This window comes from Gallinula chloropus (assembly GCF_964237585.1).
Source record: "Gallinula chloropus genome assembly, chromosome: 17".
Taxonomy (NCBI): domain Eukaryota; kingdom Metazoa; phylum Chordata; class Aves; order Gruiformes; family Rallidae; genus Gallinula; species Gallinula chloropus.
Genome location: NC_140102.1, coordinates 5,332,758 through 5,356,118, shown reverse-complemented (window position 1 = coordinate 5,356,118; position 23,361 = coordinate 5,332,758). Strand labels below are relative to the sequence as shown.

At 48.0% G+C, this 23,361-nt stretch overlaps 1 protein-coding gene across 1 annotated transcript in view; it reads left to right on the top strand.

Moving 5' to 3' along the window:
• Positions 1-23,361, top strand: part of KDM2B (lysine demethylase 2B) — a gene marked incomplete at its 5' end in the record, with an annotated part of 115,978 nt that overhangs the window by 86,060 nt on the left and 6,557 nt on the right. Inside the window, 4 exons of the mRNA XM_084271930.1 lie at positions 13,356-13,580; positions 17,231-17,374; positions 21,995-22,081; positions 22,628-22,888. Of these exons, the coding sequence (XP_084128056.1) occupies positions 13,356-13,580; positions 17,231-17,374; positions 21,995-22,081; positions 22,628-22,888 (717 nt within the window). The remainder of the gene's footprint in view (positions 1-13,355; positions 13,581-17,230; positions 17,375-21,994; positions 22,082-22,627; positions 22,889-23,361) is intronic.

Below are 23,361 nucleotides of genomic sequence, written 5' to 3'. Positions count from 1 at the left end.
GTCTGCTGAGAATATAAATGAGGTCTTGTTTCAACTTCATGACTTTCCTGCAGGCACTAGTAGACCAGATAGAAGAGGTACAGAAGTGCTTTCCTCTTAGCAAATCTAACAAAAGAAACAGAGGAGGTTTGATAAAAGCAAAGCAACTTTAGGAGTTAGCCTGGCATGGTTTGGTTGTTTGTCCTGGATGTTTCCCTACAACACCAAGTCAGGTTTGTAGGTGAGAGCTGAGCACCTGAGCTCTCATGAGGTACACTGCACTGACATTTCAGTGCACCATGTGTTTGTCTCTAAATGTTTGGGTTTGGTCTCTGGATTTTAAAGCACAGCGGACCTTCTCAGCACATCCTGTGCTGTGTCGGAGCACTCTGAGCCACGTATGGGAAAGCAGGTTCCGTATTCTGGTTCATCCACTCTTCCAGCAAGCAGCCACATCTATTTGCATGTTCCTTCCCAACATCGCAGTCCCTTCTTACCTTCTTTGGAGCCTATGTCACCAGTTCTTGCGTTTGCTGACAGAACGTGGCGCTCGGAGGCACAAGCTGTGCTGCAGGAACACTCTGTGGTGTGAGGAGCTGGGGAAGAGGGAAGCATGGTAGGATTTCCCTCATTTCCCAGGGGACAGTCCCTATCATGCTACAGCTCTTCCTCTAGAGAGGAAATTTAATAGACCCAGATCTCATGAACTGTTTAACTTTGTTGTTTCCACAAATTTGATGCAGTGAAGATAGAAGGCCTCTGTTATTTATCAGCAGGTGCCCAAGATCATGTCTTGTGTGCTAGATGAAAATGTTTCACTGCTCTGCAGTCTTATTTATGATATTTTTAACATGACAGGGTGCTTGGGAGTTGGGGGGGGAAGTGTTTTTGCTTTTAGGGCTTATGTAGTGAGACTAACACACTCTGTCTGGGCTCATGCTACCCCTCTACTGAGCTGTAATAGTCTATGGATGTCAGCCTTGAAGAGATCATCTCTTGTTGCCTTTCTTTTCCTGTGTTGGATACTGCTTCGGGAAAGTACGTGCAGTAGGCAATTACACGGAGGGAGCAATCAATATATTATTTTGTCTTGAGTTACTTTATTTGATCTAAGGTAGATCAATCAGACAGTTTATTAAGAGATTGGGATGGATACTCAGTGTATCCGATGACTACTCTTATGTCATAGTTCAGATAAAATAGATATTAGGAAGTAGTAAGATTCTGATACTACTAGGTGGATATTTAGGTTGTCGGAGTGTCACTGCTAGTGGTGGGAATGACTGAAATACTGCAAAAAGTGTCATGAAATTTGCCCAGACCCAACTGCTGAGATCATATTTCATCTGAATGGACACTTCCACCGAAACAATGAACCTTAGCGAGTTACTGGGTAACTCTCTTATGCTGATACAGGTCAAGAATCATGATTCATAAACATCTCAGTGGGTTTCCTTTTCAAAACCATATGTGCTGGCCTCCAGAATGCAGCAGCGGCAGCTCCAATCACAAGATCTTTTCTCCAGGACTTGCACATAAACCAGTTTGAGGTTGCTTTTTCCAATTGTTTTCCACATATATTTTTGGTTTTCTAATACCAGCTATGTATAATATTCTATAAAATTCACAAAAGTTTCAAGGAATGGTAGATCAAAGGCGTGTTTGTACTGCATTAAAAACTGTATTCTCATCTTGAGAATCAGAATCATAAACCCTGGTGGCTAATAGGAGAACACCAATCCTGTTTAGCTCTGGGAGCAGCAGCTGCAATCTCTTGGTACCAGAGATGTTCAGGACCAAGCAAGTGCAGCACAGGGGTTGTAGTCTTCCTCCCCCATCTTGGTTTTACTACTTAAGGATATTTGCATGAGAATAAAATCTGGTTCTTTGGCACTCATCTGCTCCTGCTGTTTATTCTTCGCTTGAGGTTATTGTCTCGGTTTGTGACAACATAATTGGTTTCTGTGGAGAAGATTATGATATTGATGAGACTTATATGCGACTTCAGGTGAGGTGCAATCAAAGCAACAGTTCAGAATAGAAGGTACTGTCTGTTTTCATGCAGTTTTCACTAAGGTTCATTCAGCAGTTTAATTAAGGATGTTATTTATTACTGAATTATATCACACAAAGCTGAAGTGTGGACACGGTCATGGCAGCACAGGCAGGACTAGGGTCACTGCTGCTTATTTTGTTTTCTAAGCTTGATGTAAACTGCACTGGGCTAGTCAAATGTCTGCTGTTCACACAAGGGTTGCTCGCTTTTGTCGTAATTTAGTGTTCTCTAGTGTAGACAAGCTGAAAGAATTGAGCTGGAAAATACTCTCTTAATAGTTCTTTCTGTGTATTAAATATTTCTTTGAATGGTTAGCTGCTCTTGTACAAGATGAGAGTTTTGGAGAGCAATTACAATCAGAAAAGTTTATTTTATTGTGTTGTTTTTCCCCTTACTGATTCCCAGTTTGCTTTTCTCTGTCGCATCCTATCCGATGTCTTTAAACGCCGGCTCGGCAAAGTTTACCTGCATTTGGAAATCATTCAGAGATCTTCTTGGCATGTGTGTCTTCCCTCCTAACTCTGGCCTGGTAATTAGAGCTCATTTGTCAATTGTGTTGCCATTGCAAGCGGCAGAGTGGAACATGCTGGCTGGCGGAGCAGCGAGCCCTGATACCGGCTATGCTCAGTGACCTGCCGCAGCCCAGATAGCCTAATGCAAGCAGCGAGAGCGCGAGTGTGCGGCGCGGATGAGAGGAGTATGATCTGTGTCATGATTTAATTTGCTGTGAATGACATTTCGTTGTGGTGTGACTGGTGGATTGTCCTTGGGGGATGTCACAAGTTATTTTTTTCTCCTCTCTGGATTTATGGAGCCAGGAGGCTGGAGGGGGTGAATGAGCATGAGCCAGGTTACGCGGAGCCTTGCGTGGAATCAGCACAGGCCGGTGGAGACCTGGTCTGTCCATGGTCAGGTGTGGGACCAGGCATCTTCCTTCCAGATGTCATCTGTTCTCCTGTGTCTGCTAGAGGCCAACTGCATAATCGAACCACAAACTGCTGTAATCATGTCCGTTATCCTTGCTTCATAGTTTAAAGCTCTCCTTTGTAGGCCTGTAGTGAAAATGCATCCCCCCCCCCCTTTCCTCTCTGCTCCAGAAAACATTGGATTCTGATATTACCTTGTGATTCAGAAAGCCAAGGCCTTAGGCACATGCCTTTCGTGCTTCAGCTTTCATCTGCTCCTGCTCTCAGTTGTGTACAAACACAATGGGGGAAGCAAGAAACCTGAGGAGACAGGCTGAACATAACTGATAGTATTCTGGAGAGCCCCATCATGTTTTGCAAGTAAACGCTTTGCTCCTGGCATCACGGGTGAGCAGTATTGGGAGAGCACCATCATGTACCCAAAATTTGAGCTTGAGTTGGTGAGAGAGCAGGAGTACAAACAAGAAATGGATATTTAAGATACTGAAAATAAGGAAAGGGGCATAATTACATGATTCACTCGGCTTTTATCAGCAGTTGTCTGTGAATGTGTGTGTACAGTTTGACTGTACTTTGTTACTTAAACTTGAACGACCGGGCCTTGTTAGATCACGGTGTCACAAGGGTTGTGAGCAGCATTACTGCTTGCTCCTGTGCCAGCTCCTGCCTCTTCTCCTGGGCTACCCAAGGTGTTTGTGCGGCCATGTGGTAATTCAGACAAGGGAACAGAGCTGAAACTAGTTTGGCAAAATTCCTGATGCAAGGACCATTAGATGTGCTTCTTTATGGCTTCTTGGTTGCTCAGCACATGCAAATATTTAATTTCATGTTTAATTCTCTGTTGTGGGCGTAGGAGCCAGAGGCAAAATCCTAACAACTTGAATGGAATCAGGATTTCCCCTGAAAGCAGGCCCATAAATCCAGTGGGAACTTTAATTCTTGGCACTCACATTCAGGCCTGTGTGTCTTGACCCTCAGCTGCAAGCTCTCAGGGGCTATGGCAGAAACCGTGTTCAGGTGCTGGCCCTAATGTGACCTTTGGATCCAGAACAGGTCCCTGCTCGGCTGATGAGTAACACTTCACACTGCAGGGAGAGTATTTTATTGGAAACCCCAGTCGTGGGTCAGGGCATTCAGAGTTGGACTGGAACTGGGGGAGCAAGCAGAAAAGGGGGTGGCTGCCCAGGGAGCAGTGTGAGGCCAGAACGCCAGCAACTCTGGAAGCTGGCTCTCCTTGTGTATCCCGTCTCATCCCAGCACTGGTTCTGCCGCAGCAGGGGCCTCGCTTGAAATCCTGAAGTTTGCTCGGTGCCTTCTTCCTCCCCAGGGATGGAGGCTTCCTCCTTCCGTCCCGCTCCTGGCAGCGGGAGTAGAGGCAGAGGGGGGTGTGTGTGTGTCTGTCTTGGCTGTCTGTCTGTCTGTGCGCCTCTCCTTTGTCTCCAGCAGCCCGTGCAGCGCCGTGCACCCTGCGGGCGGCCGCGCATCCCAGCGCCGCGCATCCTCCCCTCCCCTCCCGCCCCGCTCGGCACACCCAGGCAGGCCGAGCATCGGCCCGCCCCCGCCGGCCCCCTCGGCAGCTCGCGGGGCTAATTACCAGCAGGGAGCAAATTGCCAGCGGGGCCTTAAAGCCACCCCCCCCCCCTCCCCTTTCCTTCCCTCCCCTTCCCTACCCCCCGGCCGGGCTCGGCTGCGGCGGGGCGGCCGGCTCTGCCCCGGCCGGGCGGTCGCGCTGGCCCCGCAGGCCGGCTTTGTGCAAGCGGGCCGCGATTGGCCGTGCCGGCAGGGCCAGCCCCTTCCTGGCTGCCTGGCATGAATATGCACGGCCCCCCTTCCTCCTCCTCCTCCTGCATGTGTGTGTGTGTGTGCGGGGAGCGGGGCTCCGCCAGCAGCGCCGCTCCAGCCATGTCAGCTCGGCTCCGCCTGGGCCCACCATGAGCCATGGCCATGTCTGCGAGCGCCGACGAGGAGGACTACGAGTCGGAGCCGGAGCCCGAGCCGGGGCCGGGGCCCGAGCTTGGGCCGGAGCAGGTTCGGGGCGGGCGGCGAAGTTTGCAGCAGGAAGGGAAGGGAGGGGAGGAGGCCGGGCCGGGCAGCGCCGCGCCGAGCCGCGCCGCGCCGGCAGCGGGGACGGGGAACAATGTGGGGTCGGGAGCGGCCCCGGCCCGGCCCGGGGCAGCGCCGCCCGCCGTGGGGCTGCGCCCGGCGGCGCCGCGGCTGCGGGCGTGTCCGCGGCCCCCGGCGCTGCCCGCGGACCGGCCGCGGGAGCCTCCCGCCGGGGGCCGGCCCGGGGCGCACGGCCTCGCCCGCCGTGGGCGCTCGGGGGCACCGGGAGTTCGGCACCTCCGAGGGCCCCGCGCCGCTTCGGAGGCTAATGCGCTTGGAGCGTGTGATCGTTGCTCTCGGGGGGTTCCTGTCGTTTCCAGAATTATATATATTTTTTTATTATTTTTATATATATATATATTTTTAGCAGGATTTCTCGGCTAGCTGGGAGGGCGCAGGACTTCAGGAGAGAGTCGATGCTGAGCCTGGCTACCTGGTCTTACTTTGATTTATAGCCTAAAGCTTTCTGTTCCCAGGGACAAGGGGTGTAGAATAAAGAGAAGGATGTGTGCTGAAATGGAAAGAGAACTTTTAATAATACTTCTAGGGTTTATCCTCTGAAGGTTTGTTGTTTGGTTTTGGGGTTGGTTTTTTTTCCCTTCTTTGGGGAAGGAGAAGAAACTTTTTTAATTTATGAAGTAATCTTGAAAAATAGTCCAGAACATGTGTTCTAGATTGCTTAGGCAGTTCTTAGTGAAAATGTGCAATTAAAAACGTATCAGGAATAGAATTAAACACATATATGCCCTTTAAACATAAACTTGATAGTTTCGTTGGTAACTCAAGGTTGCTATTTTAAATAGTCTAATAATTTGCTTTTAGAGACAAGTTTGTACCTAGGCCGGGTCTTGAGTCTATCCTCCAAACCCCACCTCGTTTCTAAGAACTCTGCTGTGTTTTGCTTTGCGATTGCACTAGGAAAGGACGGCCAAGGGAGAGTTTGGGCTGGTGGTGGTGGTGTGCCTTGGGCGCTGCTGGGGGCCCGCAGTTCTGGTGCAGAAACCTGAAGGGAGATGTTTGTGTGCTGTGCTGGCCTGGTGTGATATCAGTCCAAGGACCAAAGCTGGCTCTTGGATGAGAAACTTTATTAAGCCTTCGCTTAATTCTATAGTTTGTGGGAATGAGTAGGCCCATGCTGCTGCTTGATTCGTAGACCTGGGTGTTAACATGTCTCAACCCCCTTCCTTTTCGGAAACTTTGTCCCACACCAGGCCTTTTCCAGTTGCTCTTTGGGTAGGGTGTGATTTCTGTATGCTTTTTTTTTTAAAGAGGTAATCGTTAGGAGGGCAGATTGGTCTCAGCTGCATTATACCAGCTGTGAAATCGCTACTGGAGGTGCTAGTTATTGCTGGGTGAATTTGGAAAGTTGGTTATGTTCTGGGATTCTTCAGCACCTCTAAAATCTGAGGCTTGATAGCAGTTTGATATCTTAATGGTTTAGAGCAAAAATTAATGCAAGAAAGTGGAAATCCTTCTTGTGAGGTTTCTTAAAAGACTCGGACTGGTACAGAATTGCAGTGCTGGGACCTGTGGAGTGTGTTTTCTTTCTGTTCGGAACCATTCCCTTGGTAAAACCCCTTGCGTGGACCCAACTGTATTTTCATACAAGCCCACTTCAACGTGTAGTTACTGTATTTTTCTACATGGGATGTGCCAAATCTGTATCACGTACCTTTTCTATGGCAGCAGTCGCTGGTACGTAAGGGGGTTCAGCTCCGGAGCTGGAGCTGAGCAGCAGAGCTTCAGTGCTTGCCTAAGGAGCTGCAGGTTTTGCCACTGAAACTTTTTTGTGACTTTAATTCCTGTTGCCCTAGCCTGTGTCTAAACTAAGAAGACAAAACCGCTGTCAGGTTGCCCAGCACGAGGGCAGATAGGATTTACTGTGCTGCTGCTTGTTGCTGTGGTCAACACCGGGGGCTTCACAGCCCGTGGGTGCTGGGGGCAAGTGTCCTGCCTGGTGCTGGCTGTGGGGAGGGCAGCACCTTGCTGCGTGCCCATAGCCTTGTTGGTGGGAAGAAATTTGGTTTCTGACTGGCGCTTCACTTCAGTGTGTGTAAACAGACAGAAAAATGCTTCTGGGCTGGGGTAGGGGGATTTGTCCTCAAGTAGTGATAGGAAGAACAGCTACATGTATCTGTGTAGCTTGTGTCTTTCTTTTCAGGAGCTCCTGCTTTGAATGTAACTTATCTACAGAAGCATGTTCTTGCTAATACATCTTGTTCCACCATCCAGGCTTAGCTCCTGCCTCCTCACCACCGGAGGAAAATAAACAGGGGCACTTGCATTGGCACTGACACGCCAGTTTATCACACCCTAAATGACATAGCTGTGCTGGCAGAAAAGTTGCTGGAGTGTCACTAATGCCCAGCTGAACCTGCGAGGTATAAACTTTTGTATTTACTTGTGGGAAATAGATCTGTTTATTCAGTAGTGGAGTGCTGTGTGGTCACCTGGCAGTGGTTACTAGGAGCCACGTTGCTTTTTGCAGGAGAGGGTGAGAAAGTTTGTAGGTATGAATTGGAGGAGATAATGGCCATGAACATCTGGAGAGGATCAACCTTGTTTAGGGATGGCTGGGCCTGAAGAAATTCTGCTGCTTTCCCTTTCCCTTTGCTGCCACATACTTAATGGGAGGCCTTGGACTTGCAGGGCAGCTCCACCACAGCAGGAGTGTGTGCCGGTGATGGGACTCTTGTGAACGGCCACTGCTAAAGGACAACTCTCCTGGAGTTCATGCATGTAGATTTTGGGGCAGATAGGCTGTAGTCAGACATATTAGACCTGTGGTGTTGGCCTGTGCTTTTCAGTTCTTAGGGCTTTGAAGGATGTTGCTGGCATCAGTGTGATTTTTTTTTTTTTTTTTACAGTTTTAAACTAGCTTCTTCCTCGTCCCCAGTGAATCCCTGCAGTCATATCATCCTGTCCTTTCTTCCTTCTTCCTCCAGGTTCTTTCCTTGACAGGGTTTCTGTTAATTGCTGAAGAGATGTAAAGGTTTAAAGCTGCAGAGGTGTTGACTCGGTTGTGATTAGTGCAAAACCGTGTATGTGACAGTCCAGTGCCTGTCCCTGTTATTTCAGGGTTAACGATGGGGTCTGTCTCAAAGACCTCTAGTAAGATAAATACCTATGGTGGATCTCAGTCCAGCACATTGGGTTGTGTGTTGCTGGTCTACCCCACTGCTGGTGATGGCCAGTTTCACTGGTTTTATTAGCAGGAAGACCAAAACTACATGCCTAGGAGGCTTGGAGAGGGACGTATCACTGGGGCAGTGGGTAGGGTTGCTCTCCAGCCCTGGGCAGCAAGCAGGGAGCCTCATCCTTCAGAATTTGCACCCTATTTGAATTGGAAAGTGCACCTCTGTGTGTGTTCACCTCTGCCCTGGGAAGAGGCCAGGCCATAATTGAGCAGAAGCCTTTGCCGTGGCACCCGCAGGCTTCTCCGGTGCCCAGCGTCGGCCCGTGACGCAGCGTCTTTAGGGTGGTGTTTTAGCTGACAGCAGTTACGAATCGTGGTGTAACGTGTGTGGCTTTTCTTTCCCCTTAGTGTTTGTTTATCAGATGTTATAAAGAAACAGCTAGTAATTAAATTGGTCTATTATAATGATGTTAAAACAATTGTATTGGGATGCAGTGCCGTATAAAGGTCTAAGCGGAGGACTGGTACCCGGGAAGTGCTGAGTCTGTCCATGTGTAGCAGAAGGAATTCGCCCCTGTCCTGCAAGTGGAAGGGATATATTTGTGGCACAGCACCTCAAAGCAACAAACCCTAGATGTATGTGAGATGTCTTGGGAGAAATTTACGTAGTGGATACATAAGCTGTTCCGATTGTACTTGGTTGGGAAGTGAAGTGCTTCAGGGTCTCGCTGAGCTGGCCATGTGATGAGCCCTTCAGAAGGGCACTGCACATATTCCTGGATTATTTTTTTGGAGATGTTGAGTCTGAAATAATGTTACGGTGCCGCTGGCAGCGGTTTAAGCAGGTCACTGAAGCCGAGTGGTGGAATAAGACCCACGGCCAGGTAAAGGCCACTTGCAGAAGAGCATGTTTCTAGTTTGCAGCCTTGCTTTTAGGACCAGGACCTCCTTCCTCCTGGACTTGTGTCAGGGTCAGCTGATCTACCTCTCCAGAGCTGAGGAATTTGTGTGTGAAGCTACCTGGTGACAAGTCCAGCGGAGAGCCCTCTTGGTGCTGGGATGGCAGTTGTGGAGCATCAGCACCTACTAAATGGTGCATTTAACAAGGGATAGCTCTTGAAATGGTGTATGGTGATGGTGATTTTTGTTTGCCTGAGGTCTTTTGAGTTATTCTTTGCATTTGTGAAGGTTAGAAATCTGTTGCTATAAACATAAGAGTTGTGTTTTTATTGTAGTAAGAGCTGTGCTCAGGGCAGAGGCTCTTAATGCCACCCCTGCTTCTGACCCTGGTGATGGTGGGTGGCTTTTTGGTGACTGCAACCAGGGAAAGGATATTCCTGTAAGCAGGCATTGAAAATCTCCCAGCAGCCAAACATTTGTCCATGACTTAAACTCATGTTCTAAGTAATAACTCTTCCAGGTAACATTTCAGGGGTGTGTTTAGAGTTGGAGGTGTCATACGTGGGCTTAGTCTCAGTTCTGCACAGCCCTCTGGAGACACTGGGGTTGCTGGTGACCACTCCACCCAGACTCCTAACTGCTGTCCACCTGGATCCCAGTTGAATTGGGTGAGGCTTGTAGGAGCTCAGCATTTTGGAAAATCAGTTTGCAAATTTGTCCCCATTCCTGTCTGAGGAGCAGGAGCCTTTGGCTGCTGTAGTGTGGCCAAATTCATGATTAGTGAATGGCTTTGTAGGCCATAGCATGTTGCATTTGATGGCCTTGTTTTACTTCCAGTACCTGTGTGCTGAAGGGCTGGAGTGGGGTCCCCTCTGTGTTGTGCTGCAGTAATCAAGGGGAGGAGGGGAAAAAAACCACCCCAAAACATTAAAAAACCTAGCAGGATGTTCTGTGAACATACTTCATTCCAGAGGGCAGTGCAATCCACCAGCTTTCTAGGTTCTGATGTACTAGAGGTAGGTATTTAGTATATTAATCCTACTATCTTTCAGCAGCTGCTTCCACAGCCTTCCCTAGGAGCTTGGGAGGGTGTCTGTCAGCACTTCAGCATCCTCCCACTGCTCTTCAGAAGACTTGCTGTGGCCGGAGTAGCATGGGCACAGTTTCTGTGGAGGTGCTGGAGAATGTAGGGAGCTGCTTGTGATGGTATTTTGGGCGGGCTCTGTCTCAGCTCCCTGGTCTTTGGTATGATCTTTGTTTTCTTGAACAGTTCTCAGAGGTGGCTGCTGGGGGTGACATGGTCAGCAGGCACAGGCTGCGCTTGAGGGTCTGCACTCATCTCCTGGGGAAAGGAGATGATAGGATTTGCTAACAGGTGGGAGACCACATTGGGTCTGAACCTAGTCTAGGGCTTAGTGTGTCACCTAGGCCTGAGCTGGAGGCCCTGGAACTGCTGTTTGCTGGCCACTGTGGTAAAGCCAGGTTAAGAAATCCTGCCATCCCCTACCGCTTGCTCATGATTTGCAAGACAGGTCCACAGCATGGTGCTGGGAGGGTGGCAGATTGCGGTACAGAGGTGGGAACAGCACTGGGAAGTAAATCTTTACCTGGTTTTGTTACCAGAGCTGGTACGTAATAAAGCTACAGTCTGAGCTGGTGGTAATCCTGCAGCATCTCTTCACTAACATCAACCTGGAATTCATCTGGCCGTCTGCCATGTGCTAAATAAACCCCAAATCATGTTGGAGGCTCCTTCTACCCCCTTGGAATCGCAGCCCCTTTCAGGGAGAGCAACCCACAGGCCAGATTTTCTTCTGTGGAGGTTTTTAAGCGACCACTTTGGAGCCTCTTGAAACTAGATACTAGTGGGAATTCCTGCAAGGCCTCTTCAGCCTTGCTGGCTGGGACATCACTGAGTGAAAACATGGCTTGGATTGAGGATTGGTCAGTTGGTGAATTAGTCTGAACCCACCTAGTACAATTGATTTTCTAACAAGCAGGGAAGCAGTGTGGGAGGGTAAGAAGTGTTATGTATACAGTGAGATCAGAGGTCTGCACCTCTGCTGTGCGGTGGTGACCTGTAAGGAAGTTGGAGTGGTGTGGTGTGGTCTGGCTTCAGATTTGTTCTTGGACCTCCAGGGCTTTTTTTTTTTTCCTTACTTTTTTCTGAAGGAGTCCCAGATTCCCTGTTGAAGTGATGCCTTTTTCCTGCTCCTGTCTTCGCAGCGTCCTGGCGCTTAAGATGCTGTCCTCAGAGTTAGGACTTGGCTCGCGTTACTGTGGCAGAATCAGGAGCTGTCGTTCAGCTGGAAAAGTACCGAGTTTGATTTTTCCTTGAAAGAGTTTGTGTTTTAATAAGGCTGTTCTGATTGTGGTGTGACTGTTGTTTGCTGCCTTAAAAAGCTCAGTCCTAGTGTGAAGGACTCAGATGCTCGCACAGGATCTTCCATGCAGTCTTGGCAGTGGGGAACTGCCAAGGTCCTTGTACATATTTGGGTTTAACTTGTTCCCACTAATGTCTGGCCTTTGGTTTGCATCTCGCTTGCCGTGCTAGTGGAGGGAGACTCTAATAGATAGGGAACGAAGGAGTGATTCATGCTGAGGAAGGAAATGATCTCTTATCTAGGTTGCCTCTAAGCCAGTCCCGACTTTATCCTTGAGAGGCTGAAAAGTTGGTCTAAAAGGTAAATATTTATTCTTTGGAGTGTCTGAAATTGATCCAAAATCCAGGTGTCTGGTCTGGTTGCCGATGGGAAGGAAGACATGCTTGTCTCTTCACCCAGCACAGTGTGATTCGACCTGCGAGCAGAACAAAACCTGTTCTGGAGGAGCATAATTAAAAACTTGCTCCTATCTCTGTAACCTCACCAACTAAGGAGTGTTTTCTCTCACCTCTGTTACGATAGTAGGTCTGTGGGAGAGAAAGCTAAGAGGTCTGTCTAGCTTCTGGTTTCTCTGTTTTTCCAATACTGTGTTTCCTGGGGTAGAGACTCTTAAGATAACAGCACTCTTCTGCATCTTAAAGTCAGTGGAGCTTCCCTAAGTCAGCTGGGAGGATGATCAAATCCTGGGAAATGCAGCTTTTCCTTCAGGGATTATGTAGTAGGATATTTAGGGAAGCTTTTGGACTTCTAGCAGAACATTTCCATAACCTTTGTTTTAAAAACTGCAGTGGAAGTTCTGCAGGGCCTTCCGTAGCCAACCTGCTCCTGCCTCGGTGGTTGCCCAGAATTCAGTGGGAACAGAAAGTGAAACGGGCAGAAAGTGGAAGAGTTGTTTGAATGCTAAACCAGAGGAGCTTTGTGTCCTGTTATTATCATCTTTATGGAGAGAGCTGTCAGTGGTAAGGATGAGCTAAGCCAATTCTTGCATAATTAGCCCCACACAATTACATGGTATTTAGCGATGTTTGGCTTGAGCTGTAAGTTCACGTGTATAACAGGGAGTTTTTGATGAGAACATGAAATTTAGATATCCACAGTGAATATAATGCAGTTAACCTAATCATTTAAAGTCTTCTCATGCTCCTTTAGCTTCTGTCTTAAAGGTCATTGAAATCTAGACCTGGGATGCCCTTTTTAGCCTTTGCTCAGCATCACTTAGTGCTCTATTTTTGAGTACTTGCTAGTATTGGGTGTGAGGGGAGCTGCTGAGGAAGGGTTTTGTAGTATTTGTGGTTTATTTCCTACTCAATGATTTGGCAGTAGTTAGTACCCTCCTGGTTTTCTAGGGAGATTGTAGTGGCTTGAGCCGTTGCTGCTGAGTGTTTGTCTGCTGTACCTAACCTCAAAATTACTTCTGGTGGCTCCTTGGATTCTTCTGCTTCCAAAAGAGGAAGGTAGATCTTATGCCTTAACCCAAGCTCAATCCTAAGAGCTCCCCAGCCCAGAGCTCAGCAGCAGTGCAGATCATCTCTTCACCTAAACCAAGCACGTCGCTTGGGACTTAGCCCACGACTTTACACTTGTGTGTAAATTGAGTCTCCCTGCCTGGCTGTTGAAGGGGCTTGCTGTGGGTTTGGGATCTCTCGTGCCTCAGTTTCTTTTGTCTTTTTATAATGTTTTTATAATGTTTACTTGAAAAGGTAACAGAACTCCATCAGCTGTGGGTGATTGTATGCATCAACTGAGTATAACTCTGACACTGTCAGCTTTACATGGAAGATGGATACCGTGCCTGTCCAACCAAGTCAGGTCGCTGGGATGCTGAGTGGGGTGTGTGATTTTAACCTTCTGTGTGTGTCTGGCTCTTTCAGAACAGGGCAGTCGGCCGGCCCAAGGGGAAACTGGGCGCTGCTTCTGCGGTGAAGCTCGCAGCTAATCGGACAACCGCGGGAGCACGTCGGAGGAGGACGCGATGCCGCAAGTGCGAGGCGTGTCTGCGGACAGAGTGCGGCGAGTGTCACTTCTGCAAAGACATGAAGAAATTTGGGGGACCTGGCAGGATGAAACAGTCCTGCATAATGAGGCAGTGCATCGCTGTAAGTACGCCTGTCGCTGCGTTCATTTGGAGTTTATCTGTGTCTCCCAGTGAACTGAGGACTCTGCTCTTGAGAAATCTCTGAAGTGCATTGGGCAAAACAATGTAATCCCCACCCTCTGATTCGCATCTCTTCTTCCCATTGCTTTTCACCCCCTGCCCCCAAATCTTAAACCCTAATGCTCCTAAAACTTAGGAGCACAGCTTGTGTTTTCAGTAATGTGGAAGGTAAAAGTGGAGATTGTCAGTGCACTGGAAATCATTCGACTCACCCAAATTCTGGGTTTTGAGGGAGAAGGGAAGACTCAGACATTCTCATTCAAAGGGAGGAGGGGCCTGTTTGGTTGGGATGTCTGAGTTAGCCTGAGAAAAGATGGTAAAGCTGGTTGTGAGGCAGCTTTACTTAACCAACTTGAGATAAGGAGAAATCTTTAACTGACATTCTTCAAGATTTTGGTGTTGGTGGCCCCAGCCCCAGGCTACTTGTGATCTTACCTAGGCATGAAGGTGGGATCTGATCCAGATGAGCCAAAGAGCCATCAGGCCACTGTCTGCTCTAGTCAGGGACTGGAAATGGCTGTCGAGGGATGAGCATCAGAACAGGGCAAGCAGGCAGAGGCAGTTTTTTGGGCTGCTCATGTGCATTGCTTAGAAGCTTCTTGAGTCATAAGTGAGAGCTCTGTATTTAACAAACGTGACGGATTAGTCTTCCATTAAGTTGTCCACACACCTTTTGAATCCGTTGCTTTCATACTGCCTGTCACTGAGCTTCTGCACAGGTCTCCTGTCCACAGTGCCCCCCATTCAAGGGTAAAAATTAGCTTTAGCTTTTCTCTTAAGTCTTTGAAGGTCTTTTTTATGTTGTTGGTAAGGGCTTGGTTTTCTGATTTGGGTTTTTTTTTTTTTTCAGGAAACTAATGTTTATTGGTAACTGAAATATCACCCTGTCTATACTGATTTGTCTCCTAACTCTTGTTACAGTTCTGTTCACTTAGTGGATTTTTTGTGGGTTTTTTTTTTCTTTAATTCTGATGAAGAAACTGAAGTGGAAGCATTAAATGTCTTGGCCTGACACTGATAAAAAAACCTGATAAGCACTTCAGGTTTCCAGTAGTTGTTCCTGGTAGCTCACTCCATGTCCTGTCCTAAGCTGTGCACTGTTCTTGACATAGAGGATTGGATTCAGCTCTGCTGGATCTTTCAGTAAAGTACATAGAATATCTACCTTTCCGCAGAGTGCTTTTGCAGCTCAAGTGTCTTTTCTTTGAACACTTGATTTCCTGGAGTGTGGCATGAATTGAACAGCATGGATGAAGAATTTATTATTCTCCAGGGGGAAGAAATAGTGAAATCGTGCTGCCTTTTTAGTGGAGGGATTAAATTAGGGCTGCAGTGTGCTTTTTTGTCCTGACTGATGAAGGAAACTTTCATACTAAGCTGTTTCACTCTTGATAACACAGGCCCGAGCCCTTTGGAGATGAACTGGGTTCTCTTCTGGCTCTTACCACCTGTCTTCTAATGAAAATGTCTTTCTTGATCTGATGCTGATAAAAAAAAAACCTGATAAGCAATTAAGGTGCTGGGGATCCCTTCTTTCTTGGTAAGAAAGTGTTTTTCTTCTTGGTACGTGCAGTTGTATTCCCAGAAGCTGCGGTGAGAGCACAGGCCTTGGTAGCCAGGGTGTTCGGTTCCTTGTCCCACCCTTGCGTGCACTGGAGAAGACATCTCTGCCCTTCTGGGTTCCCAGCAGTGTCAGTAGCAGGAGGAGTGTTTCAGACCTCTTTCTTGGAGCAGCAAACACACAGAAAATCAGCAAGTTGAACTGCTGTAACTTCTAAGGGCACTTTCTGTTTCTGCCAGGGGTCCTGTGCAGTCACAGTAGTAACATACTGTGGTACCGAGCCAGCAGCTTCCAGCAAACAGGAAAAAAGCACAAACCACTGAAGCAATGCTCTGTGGAAGTAATGATCCTTACAGCTCTGGGATTGTGCTTTCCTCTGCTTAATAACATTGACAATATTAACTAGACACGGGCTTTCATTAAAATCAGAAGCCTTAAGAGAGCCTGTAGTGCCGTTCAGAGAACAGGAAGCTCCTCTCCATCGCTAGTTCAGTTGAGAAAGGAAACAGGAGTGCGTGGGACACTTCATGCTGCAGTGAATATAGATCTGAAGGGAGCGTGGGGCTCTGTGCTGGGAGGACGAGCTGTGAGAGCACGGCGGCTGCTCTGGTCTGTCAGTGGGACAGAGCTAGTTGGGGCACAGAGGAGATCCTTGGGCAACCTTGCTCCCTGCAAGAAAAATCATGCTGCTGCTGGGATGTTTGTTCTTGTGTGTGGATATAAATACCTGTTGCGTGGGAGATAGGACAAGGCAAGTGGACAGAGCTTTTATGGCTCTGGACAAAGTAGCTTTTCACTGGTTTACCTGCTGATGGAATGGGATCCTGGGGATTCCTAATTTGTGCTTGGAGGAAGGGTGGGAATTAAATAGCATTTGCAAAATGCTTTTAAAATGGAGCGTGGGTAAGTACTGGCATGAGAAAGCAGGAAAGTGTTGCCATAGTTAATGTATCAGATGCTGGTGTGTGGGGCAGCACCCTGTACGCTGTAATGGCTTAGTACAGTAAGCTTTCCCTGTCTGAAACTTGCTGAAGGATGTGCTCTTACTGCACAGGTCTAGTTCACTGTGCAGGTATCTGCTTGTGGGTTTTATTCACTCTATCTACAAGAGATCCTTGCTGTCAGAAGCCATGTCTCTGGCTATGTAATAGTTAAGGGCCTGCAACCTCATTGATTGCATTTCACGTTACAGCCAGCTTCTTGTGAGGATCTTCCTTTTCTTTCTTGTGATGAGCCTTATAACTTATTGCCGCAAACCAGAAGTTTGTTCCTCATTAGCACAAAGGTGGCTTTTTAATTAGACTGGCATTCAGTGCTTTGACACGGGTGACAGATGCTGCAGTTCCCTTTCAGCCTCAGCGAAAGACAGGAAAAATACCAGCATGCTTCTTGCTTGTGACACTCACAAGAGAGGAGTTCTCTTTTTAAGTGTCTGTGCTGTGCTTTTTGCAATGTTCAGGTTGGGAGCGGGACCCTAGAAAACAGACTGCCAGGAAAAGGTCTGTTCTTGGTTCTGTTGTGGGCTTGCTGTGAGACCTGGATTGGATCCCATAACATCTGTCTGCCCTGCTTGTAAAATAGGGGAGCTGCCAAATTGCTACTCAGATTGTGAAGTTTAATGGATGTGAATAGCGATGTTCTAGGTTGCTTCTTTTCCCTCCTATTGTATGCCAGTGAAGTGACCTGCATGACAATATCCATGTCAGCTCATGGATTCAAGGGACCCACCATAAAAAAAAGCATTTTCATCCATCCATCCCTGGGATGCCCCATGAATCTGTGTTGCTGTAGCAAGGGCGCTTTCATTCCATGAAACATGCCCTGTGATGCTCGGTCTGGGTACCCAGCCCCAGTTATTACCAGTTTTTCTTGTCTTCATTGCTCTGCTGGGCTGGAGCCTTTAGCAGTTTGCACAATTAATCCCTATTTATCTCCTCTTTGAAACGAGGATACTGTAAAAGCACGTCAAGTTCTGTTTCCTTATATCTTCTGTGTCCTGATGAAGACTTCTTTCTGATCTGTGTAAACAGCCGGTGTTGCCTCATACTGCTGTGTGTCTGGTGTGTGGAGAGGCTGGGAAAGAGGACACTGTGGAAGAGGAGGAGAGCAAGTTTAATCTCATGCTAATGGAATGCTCCATTTGTAATGAAATCATACACCCAGGATGCCTTAAGGTGAGTACAAGGATGTGATACGTGTTGGAAACAAAAACTGGATTAGTTATCTCCTGAACGTAACAGTAGCACACAGAAGTTGGGAAGCTTTAATGTTTTCATCTTGGAAAACTTAAAAAGTGAGCAAAGAGTCGGTGTGAGAAGTGGGGTGATGGTGGCACGTGCAGTCCGGGCAGGTGAGGATCCTTGGATGTGACAGCATACCCTGCAAGCAGTGACTCTTGCTTTGGACAGCCTCTGAAATGTGAGTGCATGCAAATACCTTGTGGTTTTGGGGTTTTCTTTGTTTTTCTTTATCACTTCTTGTTTAAGGAAGAGAGGAGTTTCGGTTGGGATGGGAAGCTCAAGAGGACAGAGCAGGCTGCAATCTGCCTGTACTTTTGGATGAGCCTTGTCACAGTCCCCGTATCGGTGGCTCCTTCCTGCATCCCACAAGTGCAGATGAGGAGTTTGCTGTGTGTGTTTGTCCAGGCACAGATCTGCCTTTCAGTGGCAGCTGCCTTTTAAAGATGTCACAAGCAAATGTTGTGGCAGGGACACTGCAGCTCTAACACACGTGCTGTGGGAGTTGTGGGCTGCAGGAGTAGCTCACCCTTGGCTGAGTTGAGCCCTGTGAGCAGCTATATTTGCTGGTAACACAAGTGTTGTTCTGGGCATCTATGTACAAGCATGTAGAAGCTGCCTCTCTCCAGAGCTCGTTTGTTTCAGCTGATCAGCCATTTCCTGCTGCTGATTTGTTTATGGTTAATGTGAGTTGCCAAAGCAAATGTATTGTGACACAGTGTGCCCCAGAAAGCAGCTTTTGGCCCTTCTGGGATCTCTGTGAGGAGAGGTACGTCCCTTAACGTGGGCCCAGGGTGATACTCTCCTGGCCCTTTCTTTTTGTTGCTCTGTAGTTGCACCAAGTTGTGTGCCTGTCACTTCTTAGAGCAGAAAGGAGGTAGCTGGCAAACCAGAGCTGTGTCTGTCTCACTGATTCATGAAACTGGTGCTCACAGCTCCTGCCCCACACGGGCTCTGAGAGGAGCTTTGCTTGCTTGGCTCTGTTGAAAACAAGGTTTTGGGGGCTGATGAAGCAAGGGAAAGGAGCTGCATGTTTTCAGACGTACCTCAGCTTTGGCTCATGGCTGCTGCTTTGCTATTCCAGTCCCTCATCGTGCCCTGCACTCCCCCATCTCTCATGCAGCATTGGTGACACTACATGGCTGAGCCCAGAGGACATGATTGTTATCTAGTGACAGTTCAAGTATGGCTTCCTCTCCCTGTACCACCTTTGGGACTAGCTGCACAGGATGTGGGTCAGATCTGTGAAATCAAGCAAGTGCTGTTGGTCCTTTTATGCATGTGTGTTGTTCCGGGTGCTGTTTGAATAGCAAGGAAGTTTGGGTGCTTCTGAAGATGAAGCAATGGAAGATGTACAATGTCTTTTGTCTTCTAATTTCCCAGTGCTTCTGTCAGACTGAAATGTTGGGTTAACTGTTACTTTGAATTTTTTGAGACAAAAGGGCCATGCTAGGATTTCAGAGGAGACTTTGCATAGAGGGAGAGCAAAAGGAGAAAAAGCCCCTCTTCCTTGAAGCCCTCCTTGCTCTTGATTCCCAAGTGCTATGATATCCTGCAAGAAAAAAAAAATCTATTGCCATGTTTATGTGTTGGTCAAGCCTTTGATGTGGGGATAAACCCAGAGGATGGAGCCCACAGATAGTCCCTGTGGAAAACGCCTGTGAATGCAGCCACAGCCCCAGGGCAGCTGCTTTGGCTGACCACCAAGAGAATGTCCCTTCCTACACTACTCAGAGGGACATGTGGAGAGTTGGCCATCTCCAGTCAAATGCCTGGCAGATGTACTTTTGGGGGAAGACAGGAATAAACTGGATCAGTGGAGGGAGGAGTGTCCTTTCCTGGCGTGTTTCCATGTGGAGTGAATTCTTTCCGAGGCCCTCTCCAATGCCTGCAGGTTGTTCTGCATGCAGGGACTCATTTGTACTCCAGGGCAGGTTGTTCCTGGTTCAAAGTCCATCTTCTTCCAGCTTCCTGATGTAGCTGTACCTGTTTGTGGTGGGTTTCTCCATAAAAAGCCAGTGTCGGAGGAGATTGAACGGTAGCTTGGGGGCATCTGTTCTCTGACACACTGCAGCCTTGAGGGGCTTCTGTGGGTGCCTCTTGCTGGGGGAGCCCTGGGTACCAGAGCACATCAGGTTCTTGTGTTGGAACTGCACTAAGGACAGCCAGGATGCCTCACATACTGTCAGGTGTCACGGGAGACTTTAGACATGCTTCTTCCTTGAAAATACCAGTGCAGATCTCATCTTGCTGAAGACTTTCTTATGAAAATAATCCTGGTGAGTGTGTTGCAAGCGCAGTGCTGTTTCCAGAGGGAGCTAGTGAGATGTGTTGTGGAATATTGCCTTTTGTTAGGGGGAGCCTTTGAGCTCAACCAATATTGATTAATTTTTCTTGCTGCATCTGAAATGCTGGTAATGCTGGTTAGCACGTGTGGGTGAGTGCAGTATCTGAAGTTGCTTCCTTAGAGAGAAAGGGGTTTATTATCCACAGGAGGAGCCTGTTCCCTTCTGTCTTAGGTGGATATATGGTGGTGATGGGGAAGGTGAATGTTTAGATGCCCTGTCAGAACAGCAGGAATACGGAGGCCTTTTCCAGCATGGCTGCTGTGCTCCCGTGCCTGCAGCCCTGGTGTTTCCTGTTGCTTGTGTTCAAGAAACTGGTGCTGCCAGAACCCGTGGCTCTGGCTCGGTGACGTCAGATCAGCATCCCGGGCTCTCCGTATTCTGGAACACGATGACTTCACAGTAGTGTAGCCTCGTGTTTCAACTTTGTGAATTGCTGACCTCGAGCTGCAGGTAGGTTTCAGAAGACACGTCCTGCTGTGGCTCAGACACCCACCTGCTGTTTGCAGAAACACTTGGCACTGGCTCCCACCCAGCCCGAAAGGCTCGGGACAGATTCGGTGGCAGGTTTCTGTGCGTCTAATTAGTTTGCTTACAGTTCCTCACATCTGTTCAGTTCCTTAAACTTCACAGAAGGGACGGAGCTGCAGTGCTTTCCTCTTGGTAGCATTTGTTCTATATTCAGTGCGGGAAATAACTTGTTCCCAACTTGGGCTCGGGCCAGGAATTGTTCCCCTGAGGCAGAGATGTATACAACAACTCCTGGAGTATCTTACACCTACCATGGGAAAGGAGGTTCAAAGGCACACAGTTGTGATAAAACCAGTATTTAAATTCTGCCCACTTCATTTACTCGTTTATTAACTCCAGAAGACTTGCTGAGAGAGACTGGCATGTCATCGCTCTCGCTAGATGCTGCAACTAGAACGGCTGCTGTTGGAGGAAGCGGTTCCCCCAAAACACAGGGCTCGATCCTGCCCAGGTAGCGCGTTCACTGAGCAGGAGGAGAGGAGGAAACGTTTCTGAAACATGACAGATCCGCAGATCTCTGCCCCTGCCTGTTTCAGCAGCGAGCTGCTGCTGATGCCAATGCCCAGCCATTTGTCTTGACGGTACCGTGGTTTTGTTGTCTGCAGTAGTAATAAATGAATATATTTTTTTTTCTCCCCAAGGCCTATTTCTGAATGTATAACTAAACCCTGAAATGTAAACGCCCTGTTGGTGAGCGCATCTGTTTGTGCAGGGGGTGTTTTTACCTTAGCTCTGCTTTCATCCTCTGCTCATTCACAGAAACATCTTTCAGAAACACCTAGCTCCTGTTTGGAAAGTACTGCTGGCTCCCTTATGGCAATTCAGCAGCTTCTCACCTGCTTTTATCCTAGTGTAACAGCACCAGGCGTCTCTCTTCTCTTTCAGAAAGCCAACCCTCACGCTCTCTGGGAGGTAGTGTTGTAAGGATGTCTCTCCCTTATACTAGCTGGGTGACTGTGGGTGTGAGAAACCTTAAAAATGCCTTCATGTGTCCTTCTTCTGGCTAAAAGTGCCTGTTCCCTAGCTGACTTGGCACCCGTTGGTTTTATTGGCACATGGGCTGCAGGCATGGGACTGCTAGTTCTGAGCCCTAAAGAGAAATATTTTAAGGAACGCTTGATTACAGTGCAGGGTGCTTCGCTTCTAAAAATGCCCAACAGAACTAATGTACGTGAGAACGTGTGTATGGGAACAATCCTTCCTATCAAAAGACCTGACTGTGCCCCGTTCCGGTGGGGGATGGGACTGAGCTTTTCACCCAGAGGTGTGGGAGGACGTTTGGAGATGGTGTGATTATGGTCCTGGGCTCGGGGGGTCAGGGTGGGCTGTTGGGGTGCTGTCTGCTGCTTGGGAGCACGTGCCCTGTGTTAATGGGGATTGTCACTGAGCTTCATAAAGAGCCGAGACCTGAACCCTGTATCAAGTACCAGTTTGGCCAGTGTGTTCCCCTCCTGTGTTGCTATCATGTGAGGAGTGATTGTGCAGGACTGAGGGCTTGCTCAGCACCAGCAGGATGGTGCAGCACCTGCGGTGATCCAGGTTTCTTTTCCGCAGCCGTTGGGAGGGTGATGGGCAATCAGAGAAAATTGAGCTGTAGAAATGCCTCTGAACAACCTGTCTCTGGACTTGGGCAGCTTTTTGCAGCACGGTTCTGAATTGGGTTGTGCCTCTGTCTCCCCAGGTGAAGGAATCGGATGGTGTGGTTAACGATGAGCTGCCGAACTGCTGGGAGTGTCCAAAGTGCAACCATGCAGGGAAAACTGGAAAAGTGAGTTTAATGGGAATAAGTGGTGCTGGATGTGATACAAAATATCAAACATTCCCTCTGGCTTGTAGATCTAACTTTGCCTGATACCAGCTTTTGATTTTGTGCTAGATTCAGTGGAGTTGAAGGAAGTAAGCTGATGGCTTTCTATCTTTCCATACATTTTGTATTCTTGTTCCATGTACTAACACTTACCCAGAGCTGGGGGAATGTTTAGGTTAGTTCTGTGTATGGCTGCACGTTCGTTTTTAAGACAAAAATAAGTTAAAAATAAAATAAAATCCAGAAGCAATTATGCAAAACCCAAAGTGTCTGTTAGAATTAGTGAAAGATTATTTCTTTGTAAACTTGAGACAGACACCGCACGCGTGCAGTTACAAAAATAACTGTGTGGAGGTTGAAACTCCTTTACCTCCAACTCCTTGTGAATCACTGTCTGCTATAAAGTGATGGCCCCACCGGTCGGTGTTGGGGGCAGTTTAAATAAAGGGCCAGGAAAGTGCTAAGATATAAAGTTTGCTTGTGTTTTGTGTCTCTTTGGCGTACAAGCAAAAGCGGGGACCAGGATTCAAATACGCATCAAATCTCCCGGGCTCGTTGCTGAAGGAGCAGAAAATGAACAGAGACAACAAGGAAGTACCAGATGCTGCAAAACGGAAAGGGGACTGTGAGGAGACTCCCAGGCGGAAGTCGGAGGAACATTCCAAAAAGACTCCAGTTGACTCAATACTGAGGAGAAAGTCAGACGAAGTGCATCTGTGGAGGAAAAGGAAATTTGAGAAGCCCCAGGAACCCACTATGAGAAAACGGGTATGACAAAACACTCTTTTCATGTACTTACACAGATGCGCGTGGGCTGGTTGGGGCTGATGTCTCTTGCCTTCTGGCTTCTAGCTCATCTTGAAAATCCAGATTGTTACAAAAGAAACTGTGATGTTTCACCTTCCTTTCTGGAAACTGCTAGTCTAACAGGACAGTGGTTTGAACAGCAACACTCTCAGAGGCCGAGAATGCCTGGCTGTGGCTGCTGTTTTATTGAAAATACTGGGAAAACCCACTCTAACTAAAAAGGTCTTAGAAGATGCTTGGGGTAGGAAAAAGGTGCACATCAGTTTTTAACAGAAACCTTTTAATCTGTGTCCACTTGGTGGCAGCTGGTTCCATGGCTGATTCTGGATGTGCAATGCCTGTAACCCATCAGAGGACTTTTAGAAATGACACGTTCTGTAGCCTGTGGAGAGGAGGAGCAGCTCACAGCAGCGATGTAGACAGCTCCTCCCTGA